Source organism: Brachycentrus maculatus, unplaced genomic scaffold (genome assembly GCF_059751285.1).
Source record: "Brachycentrus maculatus isolate JH-2025_06_01 unplaced genomic scaffold, ASM5975128v1 h1tg000136l, whole genome shotgun sequence".
NCBI classification, from domain to species: domain Eukaryota; kingdom Metazoa; phylum Arthropoda; class Insecta; order Trichoptera; family Brachycentridae; genus Brachycentrus; species Brachycentrus maculatus.
The window spans coordinates 273,963-299,490 of NW_028280889.1; the positions used below are offsets into that span (position 1 = coordinate 273,963).

Consider the following 25,528-nt stretch of genomic DNA (forward strand, 5'->3'; position numbering starts at 1 on the left):
AAACAATACCTTTTTTTCATAATGGAAAAACAACACTTTTTGCCCTGTAGCGGGTAAATATTAACACGTTCATTGCTGACACCGCGTGAGACGCGTTGACGGTTGACGTGACCGCCACGCGCTCAACGCACCAGACGCGTTTGTTTGAATAAATCTTAAACTAAGAAGCGCAGGGTGACTTTTGAGATGTGTTTAGCCTCAGCCTGAGGTGACTTGTCATTATTAGTCATTCCTAGTTCAACCCTCACTCGGATAAGTCACGTAGCGCGTTTTTATTGTTTTAGTGCGAAAAGCAGCGTTTACACGCAAAGCCATATTCACACGGGTCTAAATATATGCAATTTTTTTCGTTTTTATTTTTAAATTTTTGTTTGTTTGGGTGAAATAACTTTAGATTGACAATAGTTTAGTGAGTATTATCAATAGTTAAGTGAAATTCACATTTTTATTTGTTTGTTTTTGTATTTATAAATAGTGTTTTGTATTTTCGCAGAACTAAAATATTGAATTTTTTATATTATTTGACTAACATTGAAACCATTTTTGTGTATTTTTAAGTATTTTACAAAAAATATTAAAAAATGGATCAACCATCTACATCAAAGCGACCAAGAGTGGAAAATGTGAGTGATAGTGATGAAAGTGAGATAGAATACGATTCAATTAGTGAATACGAAATAGATAGTGATATGGAAACAGACGATGAAAGTGACAGCGAAGACGACAATATGTTCCAAGAACAACCACCGCCCACTCTACCTTCAACTTCGAGACCTTGGTCAAACCCGCCAACGCAAGCCCAAGAGATCCTTTTTACTGGAAGACCAGGTATAAAAATTGAAATTTCAGGGAGAGAACCAATAGATTACTTCAATATGATAGCCAATGATGACTTCTATAATCTTCTTGTCCAACAGACCAATCATTATGCTTTGGAAATTATGGCTCATTCTGAAAGAGATAAAAGCAGAATAACTCGTTGGAATGACCTCACCACAGAAACATTAAAAGTATGGCTGGGGCTTTTACTGCACACGGGAACTATTCGATTGAATCGCCTCACGGATTATTGGAAGAAACATCATCTCTTCAATCTGACAGCATTCTCACAGTATATGTCTCGGGATAAGTTTTTTTAATTCTTAGATCATTACATTTTAATAATAATGAAGCGGACACCACTAGTTTAGGGAAAATAAATCCACTGATACATTTTTTCAACGACCGGATGAGTGCAATTTATGCACCCAATAAAAACTTGTCAATTGACGAGTCTTTGGTACTATGGCGAGGGAGGCTCGTTATGCGGCAGTACATGAAGGGGAAAAAGGCAAAATATGGCATCAAATTATATGTATTGGGAGAATCCAATGGTTTGGCACTAAAAATAATTATGTACGGTGGTTCAGCCGACCAGGAGTTGAGTGGAAAGAATCACACCAGTAAAGTTGTCCATAAGCTCATGGAAGGGAGCACCCAAGTCGGTCACTCCCTTTTTATGGATAACTATTACAATAGTGTCCCTCTGGTAGAAACCTTATTGAGCCAAAAAACATATGTTACGGGCACTTTGCGAGCTAACGGGAAATTTAATCCAAATGAAGTTTTAAAAAAAAAAATTAAAACTGGGGAGTCTGTGAGTCAGTATACTGATAAAGGTATCTGCACAACCAAGTGGAAAGATCGCCGAGAAGTGTTGGCCATATCTTCCGAATTTGATGGAGAACTAACAAAAACAACAAATCGTCATGGAAAGGCTGTTGTAAAGCCCAAAATGATAATAAAGTACAATAAATTCATGAGCGGTGTTGATTTCCACGACCAAATGTTAGCGTACTACCCAATAAGAAGAAAAACTTTGCGGTGGTACAAGAAATTGGGCATACATTTGTTTCAGACAATGTTATTAAATTCTTTTTACTTATTCAATATGAATAGCGAAAAGAAAATGAGTCTATACGATTTCAGACTTCAAGTTATTGAAAAACTCCTCGGCCCTCCTCCCTCAATGCAAATACCGAAACAGGAAATTATTTCACACCTCCCAAGTTTTTGCCCGAAAGACGATCGCGGCACAACGAAAAGAAGACGGTGTAAATATTGCTGGAGTGAAAAAAAGACAAGAAAAGACTCCATATTTTGCTGTCTTCAATGTCCAGACGGACCAGGATTGTGTCTGGAACCATGTTTTCGTATTTACCACGAAAAACAATTCTGATCACTTTAGTTTTATTTACTTGTTTGAAAATATAAGAAAAAAATCAATTGTTCTTGTTTTTATTTGGAAAAAAAAAACAATCTTCCTTGTACATATTTGTTTGACACAACATCTACATAAAAAAAACATAGTTGCGAATAAGTTCTCTGCGGAAATGTCATTCAATTCCACCTGAAGTTCAAATATCACTGGACACTACTTGTAGTAGCGCTTCGGCCGGATGTCGACCGGAAATGGTGAGGATAGAGTAAGAAGCGTACTATACAGCGTGTTTATAATTTGTCGTTATATTATGGGAAAAAAAAACAAAGAATGTTTAAAAAAATCCAGACAGTGAAAAACAATATAAAAATCAAATAACGTTGTGTGAACAGTATGGACAGTAAAACTTTTTTACCTCATGTTTATGTCTCAAACATATAAATTCGTCGCAAACCACACACGTTATTTTGTTTTTGTTTTGTCAGATTTGCAGAGGTCGAAATTATAGCGACTTATCTTAGGGGAATTCTTCCCCCATTTCATCTGCAAATAAGCTAAATGCCTTTTGATGGAGCTTATTATGTGATTTTAATCTGCTTCGTTTTCTTGCATTATCTTTTACGAGCTACATGGTAAAATACTGAATGAATTTTCTTCTTTAACGTCTGTCATTTGGTTTCCATTCCGAATTTTTATATAATAAACGTAAAAATGCAATTGCACCAATAAATGTCAGTAGATAATATAAATTAATTATAATTCTTATAAGAACGACAAAAATCACTCTGTATTTGCCAAATAACGTTTGCGTATCGGCAACACAATGAACACGCGTGCAAATTGACGATGTACCACCGATGACTAAACTGTGGGGATAGATAGATTATGATGCCGCGTGTTGGAACGGCGATACGCGAAGACAAAAATGCGAAAAATGAATGGAAAAATTTAGCAGAAAAAATCCAATGTTTGTTTGTTACTTTTTTAACATTATGAGGTACAATTACTATTGAAATTTATACTCCCTTTGGAACGGGATGGTTAAAAATTATAAACAATCTTTCCAGTAAAAAAAATTACACGTGTAAACATAGCTTTGATTCGCTCGCCCTTGAAAAAATAACTGTCCTTTTATACCTGGGATGAAGTTACTTCATTTGTAATGGCATAAAAGGGTGCGGACGGTATTCTTACCTTGATTTCAATTCATTTTACATATTATTTACTTACTTTAGAAGAGCCGAATATTCTCAGCGTGACATGAAATATCTTCTAATTATAGTTAGCATGGAACGTGTTAAGTTAAAAATATGCCGATTTTGCTGGGATATAGTACATTTTCTGGGTATTCCGAAAACATGCACAACTGAAAATTGACAATTTTTGATTTATGACGTTCTTGAAAGGAGTGAGCGATATATGAATTTCAATTCCATAACTTAAATATTATAAGAGCTGCTTACTTCATATTTTTTGTAATCTCAAAAATAATATAAGATAAATTTTCTATTTTTAATTTTTAAATTGTTAAATGTTTCAAAATATTTTTGTTGATAAAAAGCACAATCAGTCAGGGCCGCGAGATCTACGTACTTATATATCAGCATGTTAATTTATTGTCTGCTGGTGACATGTTATTTCTTGTTATTTTTTGACATCTCATCAAAGATGAAGAAGAATATGGAAGTCTGGGCATTTACGGGGCTGACGACCGTCATAGGCTGGTTTAAGTGATCACTTTACACACGTGTAACATTCGCCAATTCTACCCATTATTGACAACCACACTATTCAAATTCTTGGAAGTTCTATATATATGAACCAATTTAGAAAACTTGTTCTTGAATCACTAGAACTTCACTAGAGACATCTATTGGTGATATATGAAAATAACTCCTGTTATTGGAGATAATCCAGATTTTGTGAACAAGTATTTGGACACACTCAAAATGTTGTATGTTATTTATTTCTCTCTAATAAATGTGGTACTACCCAGTACCCAGTCACATATACAATCAAAGGGATAAAATTTATTTGATATAAACATATATGTTTATAAAGTAACTTTATAACTTTATAAAGTTACTTCTAGTACGGATGAGTATCATTTTGAAATGAATGTATACAGCGTATGTAGCCTCCGTCCGTCCGTATATGTCCGCCTCCGTAGTGTAATGGTCAGCACGCTCGGCTACCGTTCTGGAGGACTCAGGTTCGATTCCCAGGGGGGGGTAAGAATAAATATGAGTGATTTTTTCACTGTAATATTTTTTCAATATTACCCTGGACTGGTACTTGAAGCGGAGGGCTGATCACCTTTCCTTCATGTGTAAACGATCAAGATAACACTGTGTTTATATGACGCAGTGCCCTATGCACCATCGGGGTGCGGATAAGGATTTTATTATATACAGTGAAACCTCTATCTATCGTTCCTCGAATAATCGTTTTCCCGGATGTGTCGTTTATTTCTTCTATCCCGACGTAATTTCATACTAAACTAAACCGCATCAATCGTTTCTCTATACCATTTACCGCATTTATCGTTCGAATTAAGCTGAATATTTGATACATTTTGTCTGTTTTTTTTTACATTATTTCCAATTTTCTTACATTCAACGGCAACGTATGGGATAGAAACTATCGAAAGCTCGTGTAACCGATAGCAGGAGAGGTCGATATTGGTGAAAAGGAGCCACTGCCTGTACCTGCATTTCCAGAAGCGTGCACACTCTTTGAAAGAAAACTTTCTACAACGCGCATTCAATAACCGATGCTGAAAAAAATACTATTTGCAAAGCCGAAAATATACTATTGACTTACTTATTGACGAAAATAACAGTTGAAAAACAAAAGTATTTTTAAAATTCTATTCAGGTTTGTATTTTTTTTTTAAATAAATACATTTGCATCTGAAACATGTATTCGTCTTAGAATTTTAGCCTACGAATGGTTATGCAGATTGGGAGGACGGTATCTTTACTCGGTCGTATCTATTTGCGTATTGACCTCTTAATCCCGCATTCATAGTTTATTTTTATAGGTTCCTTTAAAAACGATAGATAGAGGTTTGATTGTTTCACTGGTTTTCAACAAATAAATGTTCCAGGGGCCAGACACCGGCCGAGGCGGAGCTCAACTACCTGGAGAACGCCAAGAAGCTGGCCATGTACGGCGTGGACCTGCACCCCGCGCGCGACTCGGAGGGCGTGGACATCATGCTCGGCGTCTGCTCCTCGGGCCTGCTCATCTACAGGGACAAGTACAGAAAACTTATCTTTAATTAACCCTTAATTAGTCGCATGGGGTCAAAGCAATTTCGCATAAATAAAATGAAGCATTTTCTGCTTCGCATTTGATATTTAGTTAACGTTATTTCTTTTATATATGTGAAAATAGCCGATATGGTTTTACTGGCTAATATCCTTTCTGATAAAATAGATTCACCAGAACTGGTTACCCGCATCCATTTTAGGGTACCGCAGAGGCAAACGCGTTATAATCAACTTTTTTAAGTACCTAAATGTAATACTGATTTTGCCAGAAATACTAGTTTAATGACGAAGATATATTTGGGAAAAGCACTAATTCCATAAAAAATGACATAAGCAGGAAATTAGGTGAATGATTGATCGTTGCCGTTTGTTCAACAAGCCAACTGTTTATTGGATGATTTATGTTGACATGGAATAGGTACTACACACACACACACACACGCACGCACGCACGCACACACACACACACACACACACACACTCACTCACTCACTCACCCCAACCAACCAACATAACTTTCATAAGAATAGCATTATCGGAGGATTTTCTTAATCGGCCATAGTTTTGTTAATTAATGTTGTATAATATATTGTTTTGTAGTGGCTGTAAAAATCCCAAATAAAATAAAATAAAATAAAATATATGTGGCGAATGTGAAAGGGAAAACAGAACAAGGGCGACCGAAAAAGACTTGGCACGATCAGATCAATCAGAACCTAAAATCTGGCGGTGTCGAAAGTCTGCGTAATCGGAGGGCATGTATGACTAGATGTATGGATGTGAAGGAGGCGAGGAGTGTATGTCAGGACAGAAGAGTGTGGCGTGCCATCCTCTCTGCCTACCCCTGCGGGGAAACGGCGTGATGGTAGTAGTAGTATTATTTCTTTTAAATATGATAAAACCAATAAAGCACTTTAATTAATTAGCAAGTTTTATTATCTTGTATATTTAATAAATAATAAGCAGTTAGTTATTTAATTTGTGCGAGTAATTAAGGGTTAAGGCAGCAGCAGGCACCTCGGTGGTTGGAGCGCTACGTGCAGCGCAGTCAAGGGTTAACTGGAGAAGAGTCATCGCTTTCGCAAGGGTCACAGCCCTCAGTCATGAGGAATGAGACGGGGAAGAGAGATTCGTCTTCTTCAAACCCTTATCCGCACCCGATGGTGCATAGGGCACTGCATCATATGAACGCAGTGTCTGTATAAAGTTGTAAATGAAAAACGCTTGTTTTTTACCACTTGAGTTATATTTATTTAATTACAACGACTAGTTTCGGAAGCTATGCTTCCATCTTCAGGTCTAAATACATATAAACCAAAGCATTATCTGTTCTATAAGTCTTTATATGCACTCTCAATGTAGTATTTCACAAGAATGGTGCTATACAAATTATTATTATTATTATATTGATTATGTGTCCGCCTCCGTAGTGTAATGGTCAGCACGCTCGGCTACCGTTCTGGAGGTCCCGGGTTCGATTCCCAGGGGGGTTCAAATAAATTTAAGTGATTTTTTGCACCCTAATGTTAATTCAATATTACCCTGGACTGGTGCCTGAGGCGGAGGGCTGATCACCTTTCCTTCATGTGTTAACGATCAAGAATGCGTTTATATGATGCAGTGCCCTATGCACCATTGGGGTGCGGATAAGGGTTTGAAGGAAGGAAGGAATTGATTATATACTGATAGTTTAACATGAGTCTTCTTGCTTACTTTTTAATTTGTTTTTTTAATGTAAATGCCTTAAATGTAAGTTTGTAATGTATATCGTAGTCATACAGGAGAAAGTGACCAAGTGCATTGTTTTACAAAAACGTGATCATTGACTATTTGATATCTTACTAGCTTAATATTCCCCTGAAAAAATCCCAAAGGATTTTAAACTTGGAAATATAATATATTGACTATAGTTAAATATGACTAACTGCATTGGTGTTTATTTTCTTGCCAAGCAATAGTGACTTAACCGGATCCACGCGGCTCGCATAACCGTATGTGTTTTAATAAAACATGCCCCATACGCGGCTGACATAACCGTATGTGTTTTTACTTTGCTCCAAGTTTCGAACCTCAGTTCAACTTGGAGGGATTTTTTCATGGTGTGGAACTTTGGATAAAATAATACGTCAATCCTTGGCCTTATGACATCTGTTGAAATATCTGACTAATAATTTGTAACATCACAAGGATAAATAAAAGAACAGATCCCTGATTTTTCTTGCGGTCGGTAATTAGTCCGTGCCATAATCATGCCCTATATCTGTCTCAAAGCACACGATGTGTGCTTTGATTTATTTATGTTACGATCTTATTTGTTTGTATTACGATATATTTCAAGATGGCCCTCCTGAACATTTTACGTATTGGTAGTTGGTCACTTTCTCCTGTACGACTACGATATATTAATTATTGAATAAATTGAATTTGAAAAATTGAATAGGACTGGTTACATACTGACTGTCTTTCTTGCGCCACAGGCTGAGGATCAACCGCTTCGCGTGGCCCAAGATCCTGAAGATCAGCTACAAGCGGCACAACTTCTACGTGAAGATCCGACCCGGGGAGTTCGAGCAGTACGAGTCCACCGTCGGCTTCAAGCTCGCCAACCACCGCCAGGCCAAGAAGCTGTGGAAGGTCTGCGTGGAGCACCACACCTTCTTCAGGTACCCGTCGCTCCAAACTGCATTCCCCGATCTGATGCAGAAGCATCTCTCTCTCTTGCTGTTATAGAAATTTGATTTCTGATTTTACTTTGAATTTACAATTAGTACCTTTCAATCTGATGTAATACAGGAGCATCTAGGCTTCCTGACTGGCCTCTCTTTCAAAGCAATTTTATTTTTTCATTAATTGATTCGGCCGTCACTTTGTGGTAAAATCTATCCATTTTTAATTAATGTTTTACTTAGTAAATACCACTATTTCTTAAAATCTACTGTGACACGTGTTTCGATGATGCTAAGTCATCATTTTCAATGATGCTAAGTACTAAGTAAAACATTAATTAAAAATCAATTTTATTTTATTTATTTAAACATATTACATACATAAGTCACATATCGCTCACTCCTTTCAACAACGTCAAATATCAAAAAACTTGATTTTCCAGGATATCGTTTTTAAAGTTTTAAAATATAGTGAAATGTATTAAAAATAAATATCAAGTCCTTGTTGAACTTTTTACTGTGCAACAGATCTTTTTAGGTAAAACCTGAATGTTTTTTCGGAAAGGTTAAGGTCCTCTGTGATATGTGCGTGTACATACAGTCGGGTGTTTAATGCGTGTGTGTGTTGCGTGCGCAGGCTGATGACCCCCGAGCCGAGCGGCAAGTCCACGCTGTTCCCGCGCCTCGGGTCGCGCTTCCGCTACTCGGGGCGCACGCACTGGGAGTCCCGGCGCGCGCCCATCCAGCGCCCCGCGCCCAACTTCCAGCGCTCGCTCAGCGGCCGCCACCTCACCTCGCGCAGCATGGACGGTAACTCTAATACTAGACACGATCCGCAGTTGACTATCCGCAGTGTCGGGAGCTCAGCCCATTGCTCTCCAGGGAGGGTCCTGCCCAACATCTCGGCCATGCTCCGGCCCAAGAAGGCGCAATAATGCGGCGGCTACACTTTCCCCCTTCAGACTCAATCGATTGACTTCTTCTTCTTTTTGATGGCTTTTCACTCATCTTGTTAGTTAAGTAACAAAAGTGTTAGTATTCCTGTTAGTGGGGTTAGTTTTATTAGAAATGTTAGTTTGTTTAGTGAGTTATTTTAAATGTCAAATACTTGAAAGCGGCCGGGAAGTTATTTTAAATGAGTTATGTCAAATACTTGAAAGCGGCCGGGAAGTTATTTTAAATGAGTTATGTCAAATACTTGAAAGCGGCCAGGAAGTTATTTTAAATGAGTTATGTCAAATACTTGAAAGCGGCCGGGTCAGGAGCCGTAATAATCGTCGGGTATGTATGAGGAGATGCATGAATGTAGAATATGCAAAGAATGTTTGCAAGGACAGAGTGGTGTGGCGTTCGATTCTCTCTGCCTACCCCTGCCGGGAAGCGGCGTGACGGTTACTTAGTTAGTTAGTTAGTTAGTTAGTTATTTTAGTTAGTTATCACACACAGTTTACAAAGTGTATGATAACTTACTAAAGTCAGTCGATTGACGACGTTTTTCATTAACACACTATCTGCGGATTCGCGCTCATAATAGAGATAAACATCTCTGAAAAGAAGTGATAACATTTAACCATACTGTATACATCGATATGAGATCAAAAGATGCCGCAAAAGTCATGCGTAAAAATAACTTACACGCAATTTACGATGAGTCGAGTGACAAGGTAAAATTACCCTTCCCGCCGGACACTAACAGTCGAGTGAAAGGGTAAAATAACCCTTCCCGCAGTGTGTTAATATACTTTTTTTTATCCATCAATATTTTTATATCATAATCTTTATCTTTTGTCCGCCTCCGTAGTGTAATGGTCAGCACGCTCGGCTACCGTTCTGGAGGTCCCGGGTTCGATTCCCAAGGGGGGTAAAATAAATATAAGTGATTTTTTCACTGTCATATTTAATCAATATTACCCTGGACTGGTACCTGAAGCGGAGGGCTGATCACCTTTCCTTCATGTGTAAACCATCAAGATGACACTGCTTTTATATGACGCAGTGCCCTATGCACCATTGGGGTGCGGATAAGGGTTTTATAAAAAAAAAAAAAAATATTATCTGCATAAGCCAAGTGCAAAATCAATTCAAGAAAGATTTATTTTCAATTGGCCTGGGTGTTTGTGATGTATTTTTCACATTTACCTTCCCAATCCTTAATATCCTACCAGCAAACAAGCTTCTAATAGAGGCTTTTTGGGTTATTCCGTTTAAAAAAAATGCGCCCTTGAGGTAGTATTTTACAGAAATAAAGCTATATAAATTTTCACCCGTATAGCTCTTATTGATTTAGCTGCTGGGCTAGTTCTCCAACACGCTAGAGTGAGTTGAATCAAAAGTAGTATTCGCCACCAGTCAGAGAGTCCCTACTAGATTATCCCTCCTGTTCCCAACATAGATTCAAATAAAGAAATATTTAATTATTTATTGATTTGGCGTTTAATTTTTAGAACTCCATTTTAATTTATGTATTAACTTTAAATCAAACACGGATTTTTTTAGTCTACTAAGTTGTATTTTATTAACAAAAACACATAAAAAATTTATATTGTGACAATTGTTTCGCCTTGTTAGGGCATTATCAAACGAATGTTCGTTCGTCCGTTTGATAATGCCCTAACAAGGCGAAACAATTGTCTCAATATTAATTTTTTTTGTGTTTTTGTTAATAAAATACAGCTTAGTAGACTCAAAAAATCTGTGTTTGATTTTAAATTAATACATAAACATATTTAATTAGTTAGATCAGTGATTCCCAAAGTGGTCTATATCGACCCCCAGGGGTCTATGACAACTTGCAAGGGGTCTATGTTTTAATTTGAATTTAAAATATAAATGTATAAAACCTAACATGTGTGGTTCAAAGTGAGTAACACTACATATACCGGCTGTCAAAAATACATTTGAAGTTACTGAATTTGATAAAAATCAATACCAGGTAAGGCAAGGGGTCTACGAGATAAAAGAGTTTGGGAACCTCTGAGTTAGATGAAGCAAAAGCCTACTAAATGATCTATAAAAAAAGTCATAAATTCCCGCGTACAAATGTGTCACTTTCTCAGCTTGAAGTTGTCTGTGTGTGTGTGTTGGCAGCGCTCGCCGGCAAGCAGCAGTACGGGTCGCTGGACGACGACAGCAGCAAGCGGCACACCATGTCGCACCCGCCCGAGCACATGCCCGACCTCAGCGGCGAGATCGTCCGCCCCAAGAGCCCCGCCAAGAAGGACAAGCAGAAGGACAAGGTACGCTCGCACACACTGTCTATACGTGTCATGTCAGGTCCCCCTTATGTCTACCATCACTCGAGAGTAATTGTCCTTGTCTCGGGCAGTTCTAGACAGTCCTGATCCCCGTCCTATCTCGTATATCCCGGAGCCAGGAGATCTGCCTTCTGGCCACACCTCGTGGACCCTCCACTAGGTGCAATAGCTCGTACTTGTCTCCTCTCGGCACATGCCCCAGATGGGACACCTGCCGGACCTTGATACCAGTCAGCAACTGTCTCTCTTCTCTTGCTCTTTGGAGTGATTGTATCCAACACTCTCCTTATCATTCATCGTTCACTTTGTGTAATACCACTTTTATTGGTATTACACAAAGTGAACGATGAATGATAAGGGGAGTGTTATATTATCATACCACAAAGTTAACAATGCTTTTAAAATACAAAATATAATCGTATCAAATCTCCCGTATATTCCGTCATCATTACCAATCTCATATATTCCGGAGCCAGAATATACGAGATTGGTGATGCACTCGTACGCAATTTATCCGAGTGTGAGGGCCTGCGAGCCGGAGATACCTCGTCAAAGAGCGACAGCCACCCACACTCGGTATCTAAGCTTATTAAAGGTGGAATTCAATAGCTCTGATCACAGTGAACCTCACAAGTCCCTGACTCATGTATAGGTGATTTACTGAACAATGCCGTACCTTGACATCATGTATACATGATGATGTTAAGTTTTCACCCTTGTATGTCCGTCTCTCTTTCTCCTTTTCTCTCCGATCTCTGCCTCTCTTTCCCCAATCAAAGGTCGGACTGCTGCCCTAATGATCTTATTGGCAGAACAGTGTAACAATTCAGGCCTTAATCACATTTTGACTGTCTGTTGTGTTATGAATCACGTGTGAAGATACCCATTTGTAACTTATAATCATACATAAAAAAATCTACAACGTATGCTTAGAAATCATTGTTTGTTCATAGATATTATCACCTCTAAAGTGTTGCCGTTTGCACATGAAAATTATTGGATAATTACCATTGACTGTATTGGTATTTGCCGGGAGTCTATTTGTCCTCCAGTCGTGAGAGTTGACTCCTGTCAAGTATCATTTGTAGTAATTGTACTTAGAAGTGGTATTTCACAAGGTCTCGTGCGTCTTCTGCCTCTGCCTTGACCTTTCCTTTTGTCCTTTTGCCTCGACTTGTCCTTATGCCTCGATCTGTTTCTTTCTCCCTCTCTCCCTCGACTCATCCCCCCCTCCTCAACTCTTGTTCTGTGACCTCTCTCTCTCTCTCTCTCTCTCTCTGCCTTGACATCTGATCTCATCTGGAATAACCGGTCAACAGATGATTTAACGACTTAACCAAGCCTCTTATGGGATTGAGGCAAGAGCAGATACTTCTAGAACAAAATCTCGACTTGGAACCTCCGAGATGAAGACTCTCCGATCCTAACCGGAAACACATTGCGAGACCGAGTAAAAAATACCGGCATCTGGAGCATGTGTAAGACGGAGGATATTGTGAGGTGGGGACGACAACAAAGGTGATACTGGAATGACCATGTAAACAGAATGTCATTTGACAGACTTCCACGTATCGCCCTTCGAGGGATCTCTGAAGGACGCAGACCCCCAGGTAGAACTCAAAAAAGGTGGAATGGCAGCTGGGAGTCAACATCTCAAGAGCTACAAGCGGAGGCACAAACAGATCCTTAGGATCTAGAAAAAGAAGAAGAAAAAGAAGAACCAAACCTCTCCTTAGCTAACCTGACCAAACCTCTTCAGCTCTCCTCCAAGTCTCGTCCGAATCCCAGCTCTATTGTGAAATACCACCGTAGGAGACGGTTACTTGTTAGGTTATATTAGTGTCTAGTCACCACACGCACACACCCACATCTCGCAATGTATCGTTGGGTAGGCGTGTACAACGCAGTAGCGCGAGAGTGAACCTATTCGCAAATACCCATCTCTTATCTTACATCGATAATTTTTAACCACTTAACGCATTTCATACAGGTATTTTTTTACGCTTGCGGACTGCTGGCGACGGGATTTGATAGTTGATAATTGACATCTCATCAAAGATGTAGAAGAATATGGAAGCCTGGACATTTACGGGGCTGACGACCGTCATAGGCCGGTTTAAGCGATCACTTTACACACATGTAACATTCACCAATTCTACCAATTATTGACATAAATTTAATTCAGCGCCGTAAATGCCCAGACTTATCGCCATATTCTTCTTCATCTTTGATGAGATGTCAATAAAATAATACGAAAATAACTCCTGTAATCGGAGATGATCCAGATTTTGTGAACAAGTATTTGGACACACTCAAAATGTTGAAATTGAAATATTTATGTTAATAATAAAAACACGAAAATTTCTCTTTTTTAAAAAAAAAAAAAAAGACAGACAAATCTACACCGAGAAGTCGGAATATGATTTTCCTGAGCAGCACTCTGGCTCATGGTTACAACTATAACTCCTTGCTCGAGTCACGCTCTGGTTATGGAGAGATTTGAAGTTTTGTTGCGGCGGACGTGATGTGCATTGACGTGTGTGGTTGTTGCGTGCGGCAGGTGTCGTGTGCGGACAGCGCCGCGTCCTCGTGCAGCTCCATGGAGGGAGACTGGGAGGTCTCCAAGGACGCCAGCAAGGTTGTGACCGCCTCCGCCACACTAGTAGCCGTACGACCCCACCCCCCCTCAGGCCCAATATCACGCTCCACATGTATTCAAAGGAGTCGCGACTGTTTGTTGAGTCAATAGTCTAGGTTTACATTCCACTTTCACTTGGGAATCTCGGGTTGAAGTCTCGGGGATTATAGACCGCTTTCATTTCAAAAGCTGGAAATTCCTGGGTTTAAATACCATTTTCAATTCAAAATACTGAAATACACGGATTCAAATGCCATTTTCATTCCAAAAGACAGAAAATCCCGTATTAATTTACCAATTTTATTTCAAAAGGCACAAATCCCTGTGTTGAATTGCCTCTTTCATTTCAAAAGATTTATTCAAATACCACTTTCATTTCAAAAGACAGAAATCCCTGTGTTTAAATGCTTCTTTCATTTCAAAAGATTTATTCAAATACCACTTTCATTTCAAAAGACAGAAATCCCTGGGTTCAAATACCATTTTCATTTCAAAAGATAGAAATCCCTGGGTTTGAATACCACTTTTATTTCAAAAGACCCGTCCCCCATGTTCAAATATCACTTTCATTTCAAAAGACAGAAATCTTTGAGTTCAAATACCGCTTTCATTTCAAATAGCTAGAAATCCCTGGGTTTAGATGCCACTCTTATTTCAATTGACAGAAATCCCTGGATTCATAAACCACTCATTTCAAACTGTGAATTGAACAAATTTTGACGAATTTTGACCAACACCTGTGAGAATATTGGGCCTAGGATTTTTTACTAGTATCGGTTAGCTTTAGTACCTCGGCTGCATGACTGGGGGTTCACCAATAATATTGTCCTTGATTTAGTATTACGTATTCCCGTGTGAATGTGCCATTGTTGTCTTCCCCGCACAGCTTGTACACTGTATTATTTGGCAGCACTACCCGTTACTTCCCTTGGACCTGTGTTTAGATACTTATTTTCTTATTTTACATACCACTCCCGTACTTTTGTGTTTCACTCCCAATTTACTCAGTATCCATACATTGTTTCGTATTGGAAAGTATGCAGTGAACTTTATCTGTGAGTCTCGAGTTATACAGAAAACTTTGTTTCATATTTCAAACTATACAGAAGACTTTGTTTCATATGTCAAATTATACAAAATACTTTGTTTCATATCTCCATATAGAGTTCTCTGTTACATATCGCTCACTCCTTTCAAGAACGTCATAAATCAAAAAACTTGATTTTTCAGGAGAACGTTTTTAAAGTTTAAAAATATAACACAATACATATATTAAAAATAAATATCAAGCCACTTATTGAACTTTTTACTGTGCAACATATATTTTTAGGTAAAATCTGAAGGTTTTTTCTCCATTTGAAAAATATTTAGTTTATTTAAAAAAACAATTAAACAAAACCATTTCTTCAAAATGCAAAAACAACATTTTCTGCCCTGTAGCGGGTAAATATTAAGTTAAAAATATGCCTCTTTTGCTGGGATATAGTACATTTTCATGGCATTCCAAAAACATACACAACTGAAAATTTACTGTATTTGATTTATGACGTTCTTGAAAGGAGTGAGCGATATCTCAAATTATAGAATACTCTTTCATATCCCAAATTATTTAGAATATGTACTTTGTTTCATATCTCATATTATGTGTAGAGTAGTCTTGTTTTTATTCTCAAATTATGCAGAATTCTTGGTTTCATACCTCAAATTATACGGAATACTCTGTATTGTATCTAATTATACACTACACTTTGTTTTATAAATCATTTACTGCTCTCTGTTTTATGTCTCAAATTATACAGTACACTTAGTTTCTCATGCCAAATGCTTTAAAAATTTGTTTTAGTGTATAATTTCTGTGTTAGAGTATTTAGCTGTATATACATATGTACGCAGGGCTTTTTTAATAAAAAAAATCTCTAATCTCACTTATAAACTCCCGGAATTCACAAAAAAAAAAGTTTAAATATTATTTAAATATATATATATATATATATATATATATATATATATATATATATATATATATATATATATATTATATATATATATATATATATATATATATATAAAACCCTTATCCGCACCCCAATGGTGCATAAGGCACTGCTTTATATAAACGCAGTATTATCTTGATCGTTTACACATGAAGGAAAGGTGATCAGCCCCCCGCTTCAGGACCAGTCCAGGGTAATATTAAATGAATATCACAGTGGAAAAAATCACTTATATTTATTTGACCCCCCTGGGAATCGAACCCGGGACCTCCAGAACGGTAGCCGAGCGTGCTGACCTTTACACTACGGAGGCGAACCTAAATATTCATTACAATACAATATTTTATCATTTTGTGGAATTCTATAAATAAAGATTGTTGTTACGGAAGCACAAGCATTGTTTAGTCTAATTGATTTTGAAATAATAATAAAAAAATATCCGCGTTATGTGGAAAAAAAGCCCTGTATGTTGGTATGCATACATGGAACTAAATAAACATTAACTAACTAACTAACCATCACGCCGCTTCCCGCAGGGGTAGGCAGAGAGAATCGAACGCCACACCACTCTGTCTTTGCAAACATTCTTTGCCTCTTCTACATTCATGCATCTCCTCATACATACCCGACGATTATTACGACTCCTGACCCGGCCGCTTTCAAGTATTTGACACACCTGATTGTGCCAAGTTTTCCTCGGTCGTCCTCTGCTTCTTTTTCCAACTACATTTTACTAAATAAACATATAAGGAGAAAAATTACACACAGCACCGTGATTCGCTTTCTAGTTCATAGTTATTCACTTGTTATATTTTTATCTATACAAAATGCTTAATATTGTCACTAAATGCCACATATGTACAAGTAGCGTTTTGATTCATTATTTTTTAGTATTAGAACGCAGTTTGTTTTTTATTATTTATGTCCTATACATGTGTAATATTGACACCTCGTTAGATATGCCCTAGAGAAATCACTCACTCCTTTCAAGAACGTCATAAATCAAAAATCGTCAATTTTCAGTTGAGCATGTTTTCGGAATGCCCAGAAAATGTACTATATATATTCCAGCAAAACTGGCATATTTTTAACTTAATATTTACCCGCTACAGGGCAGAACGTGTTATTTTTCCATTTTGAAGAAAAGGTACTGCTTAATAATTTTTTTAAATGTACTAAATATTTTTCAAATGGAGAAAAAACCTTCAGGTTTTACCTAAAAAGATCTGTTGCACAGTAAAAATTTCAACAAGTGGCTTGATATTTATTTTTAATACATTGTATTATATTTTAAAACTTTAAAAACGTTCTCCTGAAAAATCAAGTTTTTTGATTTATGACGTTCTTGAAAGGAGTAAGCAAAATGTGTAGATTTATTTAGATTAAATTGCCTGTAGTGCCATGTAAATCTAACAATTTTTAATCTCAGTTTTACTCGGTAAATCCCACTATTGAAAATATTAAGTTAAATACCACTTTTTATAAATATAAGTGATTTTTTCACTCAATATTACCCTGGACTGGTTCCTGAAGTGGAGGGCTGATCACCTTTACTTCGTGTGTTAATCATCAAGTTAACACTGCGCTTATATAATGCAGTACCATATGCCCCATCAGGGTGCGGATAAGGGTTTGAAGAAGAAGAAAAATTTAATGCAAGCGCACTAGTTTTGACAAGTACAGACATTCTCGTCAACAGCCGAAGATACAAAGATGACTTTGCATTTTCACATGTTGATGAGAACATCTCTAGTCCTCGAAACTAGTCTTGTTTAAATTGCCAATCTCAAAAGTGTACTTGTATAAGTGTTTTCTTTTTATGTTTGAATCATCACGTTATTCCACAATGCCAGATTGATGACAAACTGATGATGAAAACATATGTAGTTCTCAAAACTAGTCCTGTTTAGATTGATTTACTCAAAAGTGGTCCTATAAATGCCAAATTGATTACAAACTGATGATGAAAACGTATGTAGTTCTCAAAACTAGTCCTGTTTAGATTGATTTACTCAAAAGTGGTCCTATAAATGCCAAATTGATTACAAACTGATGATGAAAACGTATGTAGTTCTCAAAACTAGTCCTGTTTAGATTGATTAACTCTAAGATGGAGAAGAAGGTCCTATAAATGTCAAATTGTTTACAAATTGATGGCAAAAACATATATAGTTCTCAAAACTAGTCCTGTTTAGATTGATTTACTCAAAAGTGGTCCTATAAATGCCAAATTGTTCACAAACTGATGATGAAAACACATGTAGTTCTCAAAACTAGTCCTGTTTAGATTGATTTACTCAAAAGTGGTCCTATAAATGCCAAATTGTTTACAAACTGATGATGAAAACATATGTAGTTCTCAAAACTAGTCCTGTTTAGATTGATTAACTCCAAAGTGGTCCTATACAAATGTTTCATATTCATATTCGAATCGTAAAATTCCCGTTTAAAAGTTGTCTTTTGGCAATCTCGGGTGTGGTTTTAATCTGCTTTCGTTTGCGGCCATAGAAACCGGCCGGAGCCGTGCAGGTGCTGCCGTCCGGAGGGCTGTTTGGGGCCAAGAAGGACAAGGGGGACAAGGACAAGGCCGACAAGGAGAAGGCCGACAAGGAGAAGAAGATAAAGGAAGACAAGGAGAATCGTTCTGCCAACGATCAGGCGCTGTCTTCGCCAAACGAGAACGGTGAGTGCCAATCTAACCAACCAACTATTTACATATCCCTCACTCCTTTCAAGAACGTCCTAAATCAAAAAACTTGATTTTTCAGGAGAATGTTTTTTAAGTTTAATAATAAAATACAATGTATAAAAAATAAATATCAAGCCACTTATTGAACTTTTTACTGTGCAACAGATCTTTTTAGGTAAAACCTGAATGTTTTTTCTCCATTTGAAAAATATTTAATTTATTTAATAATAAATAATTAAGTTTCGCCTAGTTACGGCATTTTCAAACAAAAGTGTATCTTGTATCTTAAATGAGTATCTTGATGCTGATTTTTGTATTTCTTTTTCTCAGGAACCGATAACGATTCCACTCTGAACACCTCCAGCGACACGGAGAAGACGCCCAAGTCCGGCAAGAAAGCCAAGGTAGGTGGTACCACCGTCTCACTCTAGCCACATACTTGTAACGACTCGGTCATGATAGATCCACCTAGTTCCAGATCCCCGTGTACCATACTGTGTATCGCGCCGGCGAGTCCTCCACTCCCGGCGCTTGCAAGCTCTCTGTTGTCCCGTAATGCCCCGGCCCCGCTCTACCGGCCCAAATTGTTGTACCATAAGGATGTGTCGGCCGCCCCGCCGGTAGAGTCGGGCCCGCTTGAACCGCCGCATTACTCCGCAAAGATACCGCCTACACCTTGTTTTGTAAATTGACTTAGTTTATATTTCGTGTTGTGTGCGTTGTCGAGTTAGTGATGGATCGTCGCTTCCGCATAGTCCCGCGAGGCGGACATCCTCGGCATGCTTCCGCCATCTTTAGTTTCTAGGTTCCATAGTTAAGTTTTGCGCCGCATTTGTAAATATGATTGTTTATTTAGTTTTTTTTTGTTTTCTTTTCCTTTCCGACGAATCAGGCCGGAGGATTCTTCTTCGGTTCCGGGAGGAAAGAGAAGACCCCCAAGGAGCCCAAAGAGCCCAAGGAGCCCAAGGAGCCCAAGGAGAAGAAGCAGAAGGAGCCCAAGTCCAAGTCCAAGGTGGCGCTCCTCGACACCTCCAACGAGAGCTCCAACCTCGACAGCTCCCTCGACAAGAGCCCCGCCAAGGGAGACAAGCCCGGCTACACCAAGCCCTACGACTACACCGAGTCCGACCCCAACCAGAGCCCCACCAGGAGACCCTTCGTCCAGGGCGGGTTCAGCTACGACAAGGAGCCCAAGAGGGACAGCCAGAGCTCCCCCGACGAGCAGCAGAGCCCCAACACCCGCCGGGCCACCGGCCTCGCTTTCAACTACGCTCCCGGAGAGGACAAGAAGCTGGCCGAGAGCGCCGAGAAGAGGAAGACGCAACCTGACGACTCCAAGACCAAGCCGCCGCTCAAGACCCCCGGCCTGGACTACGTGGAGTCGGCCGCGCGCAAGGAGCAGGCCAAGGCGCCCGCCAACACCACAGCCCCCAAGGGGTACGACCCCAGCGCCGCCTTCCTGGACATGGAGAGGGCCACGCAGGAGCCGCCGCCCGTGTTCGTGCCCGTGGCCGGCGCCAAGTCCGGCACCGAGGTGCAGGTCATGGTCGTCACGGCCAAGTACGACCCCAAGACCAAGAAGCTCGACCTCGTGCACGGTTCGGTCCGCCACAGCGTCGGCGTGCTCAACAACGCCACTGGCCACATCGACACTGACTACGGCGTGGTCAATCCCAAAAATGGAATGATCACCGTCACCGACGTCAACTCTGGCAAAACCGAGAACAAGCAAGGGCACGTGGATCCCAAGACGGGACACGTCATCCTCGCCCCCGGCGCCATAGATCCCAAGACCGGCAAGCGAGACAATTCTCTGGGCCAGCAGTTCATCTTCGCCGGAAAGAATGACCCCATACTGAAGATAGTCACCATCACGGCCAAGCTCAACCCCAACACCAAGCAGCTGAACACCTCCAACGGCAAGATGGACCACTCCACCGGCCTGCTGGACACGGAGAGCGGACAGATAGTCACCAAGTACGGCCTCATTGACCCCAACACCGGAAAGATAGTCTCCACCGATCTCAAGACCGGCAAGCAGGAGGTCAAGCAGGGCCAGCTGGACCGCAAGACGGGGCAGATCCTGCTCACGTCTAACGTGGTGGACCCGCACACCGGCAAGGTGGACAGCTCTCTCGGACAGCAGTTTGTCATCGCCGGAGAGCACGACGGCATCGTCAACATCCTGTCCCTCGTGGGCAAGCTGGACCCCAACACGAGGAAGCCGGAGGCCGTGTCCAGCCGCGTGGACAGCTCCGTGGGCATCCAGCAGGCTTCCAACGGCCTCATCCAGACCAAGTACGGACTGGTGGACCCCAAGAGCGGAATCATTCTGTGCACCGACCCCAAGACCGGGAAGCAGGAAGTGAAGAAGGCGGACATCGACCCCAAAACGGGTCACATCTTCATCTCCACGGGCGTCGCCAACCCCGAGACTGGCAAACCGGACCCCGCTCTCGGCCAACAGATCATAATATCCGCGGAGAATGACACCATCGTCAAGATAGTGACCATAACCGCCAAGTTCGATCCCAGAACTCGCCAACTGGACCTGTCCAAGAGCGACATCGAGGAGACCCCCGGAGTGCTGCAGAAGTCCAATGGGTTCGTCGTTTCCAAGTACGGCCTCATCGACCCCAAGAGCGGGCAGATTCACGTGACCGATCCCAAGACGGGAATGAAGGAAGTCAAGCAGGCCAACGTGGATCCCAAGACCGGCCATTTGATCCTCACTTCGAGCGTCGTAGACCCAAAAACCGGAAACAAGAACCCCACCCTGGGCCAGCAGTTTATCATCGCCAAAGATAACGACGCCGTCATCAAAATTTTCACCATCACGGCCAAAATGGACCCCAAAACCAAGCAGATCGACTATCTTAACGGGAAAGTGGAAGCCTCTCCGGCGGTTCTCAACAAGGAGACGGGATTGGTCAGCTCCAAATACGGCCTCATCGATCCCAAGACCGGGCAGGTGTCCGTCGTGGATCCCGCCACCGGCAAAACCGAAACCAAGTCCGGGCAGGTGGACCCCAAAACCGGCCAGATACTGCTCTCCTCCGGAGTGGTGGACCCCCAGACGGGCAAGGTGGACCCCACGCTTGGCCAGAGAATCATCGTGGGTGAGGAAAACGACGTCATCCTGAAGATCGTGACCGTCACGGCCAGGATCGACCCCAAGACCAAGCAGGCGGAGCCCGGCTCCGCGGTTACCGAGACCACTCCCGCCATACAGCACGCCGACGGCCACATCCTCACCAAGTACGGCCTCATAGAGCCGGAGACCGATCACATCGTCAGCACCGACCCCAAGTCCGGCAAACAGGACACGAGGAAGTGTCACGTGGATCCGGCCACTGGCCAGATCACCATCAACCAGGGCGTCGTAGATCCCGCCACCGGGAAGTCGGATTCCTCCCTCGTCCAGCACATGCTGGTCGCCAACGAGAACCAGCCCATCGTGAAAGTCGTAGTGGTCACCGCCAAGGTGGACCCCAAGTCCAAGCAGATCGACGCCTCTACTGGTAAAACAGAGAGCTACGCCGGCGTCCTGGTACCGGAAACCAACCGAGTTATCAGCCAGTCCGGGATCATTGATCTCGGCTCCGGAGAAATAATCTTCGTCGATCCCAAGAGCAACAAACAGAGCGTCAGACCGGGCAAGGTCGACGAGAGGTCGGGACAGATCGTCCTCACTCAAGGAGTGGTCGATCCCAAGACTGGAAAGGTGGATCCCAACCTCGCTCAGATCTACAGCGTGGAGATGGAGGAGGATGTCGCGAGAGCTGGCGCCCCGCCCGCCGCGTACTCGGCGCCGGCCGCTCCCACTGGCCTCGCCAAGCCGTCCACCCCGGTGGGCATCCCCGTGGCCCAGCCCGTCGTTCCTAAGTCGCCCACTAGAGCTTCCGCCTCTCCCGAGAAGATTTCTCACATCCCGGTGGCGGCGACCGCCATCCCGGCCCTGGCCCCGTCGGCGCTCGTTGCCCCCGCTAAAGAACCGTTGAAAAAGAAGATCGTCAAGATCATGGTCATCATTACCCGCATCGACCCCAAGACCAAGAAGCCCGACTTGAACAACTCCGACATCGAGCATTCCACTGGCGTCCTGGACCCGAACACCGGCTTGATCGAGACCAAGTACGGAGTCATCGACGGCAAGACCGGAGGCCTCGTCGTCACGGACCCCGCCTCCGGTCAGAAGGTCTCCAAGGACGGCCACGTGGACCCCGCCACCGGGCAGATCATCGTGAGCTCCGGCGTCGTGGACCCCAGGACCGGCAAGATGGATCCCAATGTGGGCCACATCTTCAGTATTGCCAAGCAAGACGATCCCATCGTGGAGATCACCACCATCACCGCCAAGATCGATCCCGTCACCGGGAAACTGGACACGGCCAACGGCCAGATTGAACATTCCAAAGGAAAAGTAGACGTCCAGGCCGGACACATCTCCACCAAGTACGGAGTCATCGATCCCACCAACGGCATCATCTTCGCGGCGGAGGCTTCCGGCCAGGACACCCAGAAACCGGTGCATGTGGACGAGACCACAGGACAGGTGCTCATCACCGGCGCGGTGGACCCCAAGACGGGCAAGGCCGACCCCAACCTGGGTCAGCTGATCTCCATCGGAACTCAGATCGACCCCATCGTTGAGGTCACTACCGTGGTGGGCAAGGTGGACTCCAAGAAGGGAATCATCGAGCCCAAGAACAGCCACGTGGAGAGTTGCACCGGACAGTTCAACCCGGAAACCAACAAGATAGACACCAAGTACGGCCAGATCGACCTCGTCCGGGGAACCATCACCTATACCGACCCCAAGAGCGGCAAGCCGGAAACCAAGGACGTCAAGGTGGACCCCGTCACCGGACAGATCCTCCTCAAGTCCGGCCAGGTTAATCCCAAGTCGGGGAAACCCGACAAGGACATCGGAAGGCTCATTTCCATCAGGATTATCCAAAACCGGGTAGACCCCGTTTCGGGTAAACCCATCGTCACGAACGATCCCAAGAATGTCAAAGTCGATCCCAAGACCAATCAGATCTGGACCTCGGGTCCCAAGGACGCTTCGGGAGAGACGGTCTACACCACCGGACTCATCGACCCCAAAACCGGATATATAATCACCGTCTACGGCTACCTGGATCCCAAGACCGGCCTCATCGTGAAGCGTACCGAAATCGACCCCGCCGTCACCAAGATCGACCCGACCACCGGGCAGATCTACTCGGCCACCGGCCAGGTGGACGAAAACAACGAGCCGCTCTTCTCCGCCTCGCAGATCGACCCCGCCACCGGAGAGATCTACACCAAGGTGGGCCGGATGGACCCCCGAACGGGTCGCCTCATCATCATCCGGGTGTACATCATCACCCAGAGAGACGACAGCGGCAAGATCAAGGAGATAGATCCCAAGGACTGCTCCATCGACGAGAACACCGGCCGCATCCACAATGTCACCTCCAAAACCGTGTACGTCTACCAGATGGTGGATCCCATCACCGGGGAGACCATCGAGGTGGACCCCGACGACCCGAGGCTGATGGGGGCCAGGACGACGGTGACCCAGACCATATCGCTCTCCGGGAAGATCGACCCGGTGACGGGCCGCGTGAAGACGGAGTACGGGGACATCGACCCCGACACGGGAGACATCGAGCCCAGCACGGCCGTGCGGGACCCGGTGACCGGGCAGCTCATCCTGCACTACTCGCAGATCGACCCGACGCACTTCGACGACAAGAGCTGCAACTACAGCATCGAGAAGGAGACGCAGGACATCCCGGCCACCTTCGACATCCAGAAGATCAACACGACCAAGTTCTCCACGTTCGGCAAGGGCGACTCCCCGCCGCCCGAGGACGCGCGCACCGTGTCGCCGTCCTCCAAGATCCCCGTCTCGCAGAAGCCCAAGGGGAAGCCGGTGCCGACGGTGGTGAAGACCACCACCAAGCAGCTGCTGACGAGGAACCAGGAGGGCGTGACGCACAACGTGCACGAGGAGGTGGAGAACCTGGGCACCGGCGAGGTCACCTTCTCCACGCAGACCAACAAGGTACCTCTCCACTTACCCCCGACAGAGACACCCGCTTTCAGCGCTTGCCCTATCGGCAGTTGGCTTTCAGTTAATCCGTTTGTTTGATTTTTGGATTGTTTGATTGTTTTACTTAGCTGCATGATTTCGTATAGTTTGTGACGTCCCTAGAATCATTTCATGCATTGTTGATAAGTGTCCATTTTGATCCGTGCATTTATTTGAAGAACAACGTGTCTCCTTGGATTCATTCACTGTCCCATTATTGAGCATTGTCCCAAATTGTCTCAGTTCTTGTTCAAAATATTGTGATTTGGCGAAATATAGTAACTGTACTAAATATTGTAATTTGACAAGATATTGTCATAAAAATTATCATTTGACACAATATTGTAACTATCCGAAAATTGTAATTTGACATAAAATGTCATTTTACAAAATATTGCTATTTGACAAAATATTGTAATTTGACAAAAAGTGTCATTTGACAAAAATTTACAATTTCCAAAAAAATCAATTGACGAAATATTGTCATTTGATAAAATATTGTGATTTGATGAAATATTGTCATTTGACAAAATATTGAAATTTGACAAAATATTGAAATTAGACAAAATATTGGATTTGAAAATAAATTCAATTGAGTAAATATTGTGATTTGAGAAAAAATTGTCATTTGTCAAATATTCAAATTCGACTAAACATTACAAAATATTTAGATTAGACAAAAATATTTTTGTTACTTGTTTTTCAAATAAATGTCGAGTTGTCGGCTAGT

At 42.2% G+C, this 25,528-nt stretch overlaps 1 protein-coding gene across 5 annotated transcripts in view; it reads left to right on the forward strand.

Annotated features, from left to right (window-relative positions):
- cora (erythrocyte membrane protein band 4.1 like coracle) overlaps nt 1-25,528 on the forward strand; it is a 100,731-nt gene that overhangs the window by 63,774 nt on the left and 11,429 nt on the right. For 4 of the 5 annotated variants that reach the window (XM_088260504.1, XM_088260507.1, XM_088260505.1 and 1 more), the window contains exons 6-13: nt 5,310-5,462; nt 7,953-8,138; nt 8,779-8,951; nt 11,229-11,377; nt 13,956-14,033; nt 18,536-18,710; nt 19,047-19,120; nt 19,609-24,771. In XM_088260504.1, coding sequence (XP_088116630.1) covers nt 5,310-5,462; nt 7,953-8,138; nt 8,779-8,951; nt 11,229-11,377; nt 13,956-14,033; nt 18,536-18,710; nt 19,047-19,120; nt 19,609-24,771 — 6,151 coding nt within the window. The remainder of the gene's footprint in view (nt 1-5,309; nt 5,463-7,952; nt 8,139-8,778; nt 8,952-11,228; nt 11,378-13,955; nt 14,034-18,535; nt 18,711-19,046; nt 19,121-19,608; nt 24,772-25,528) is intronic. The other variant, XM_088260506.1, reaches the window with a different exon arrangement.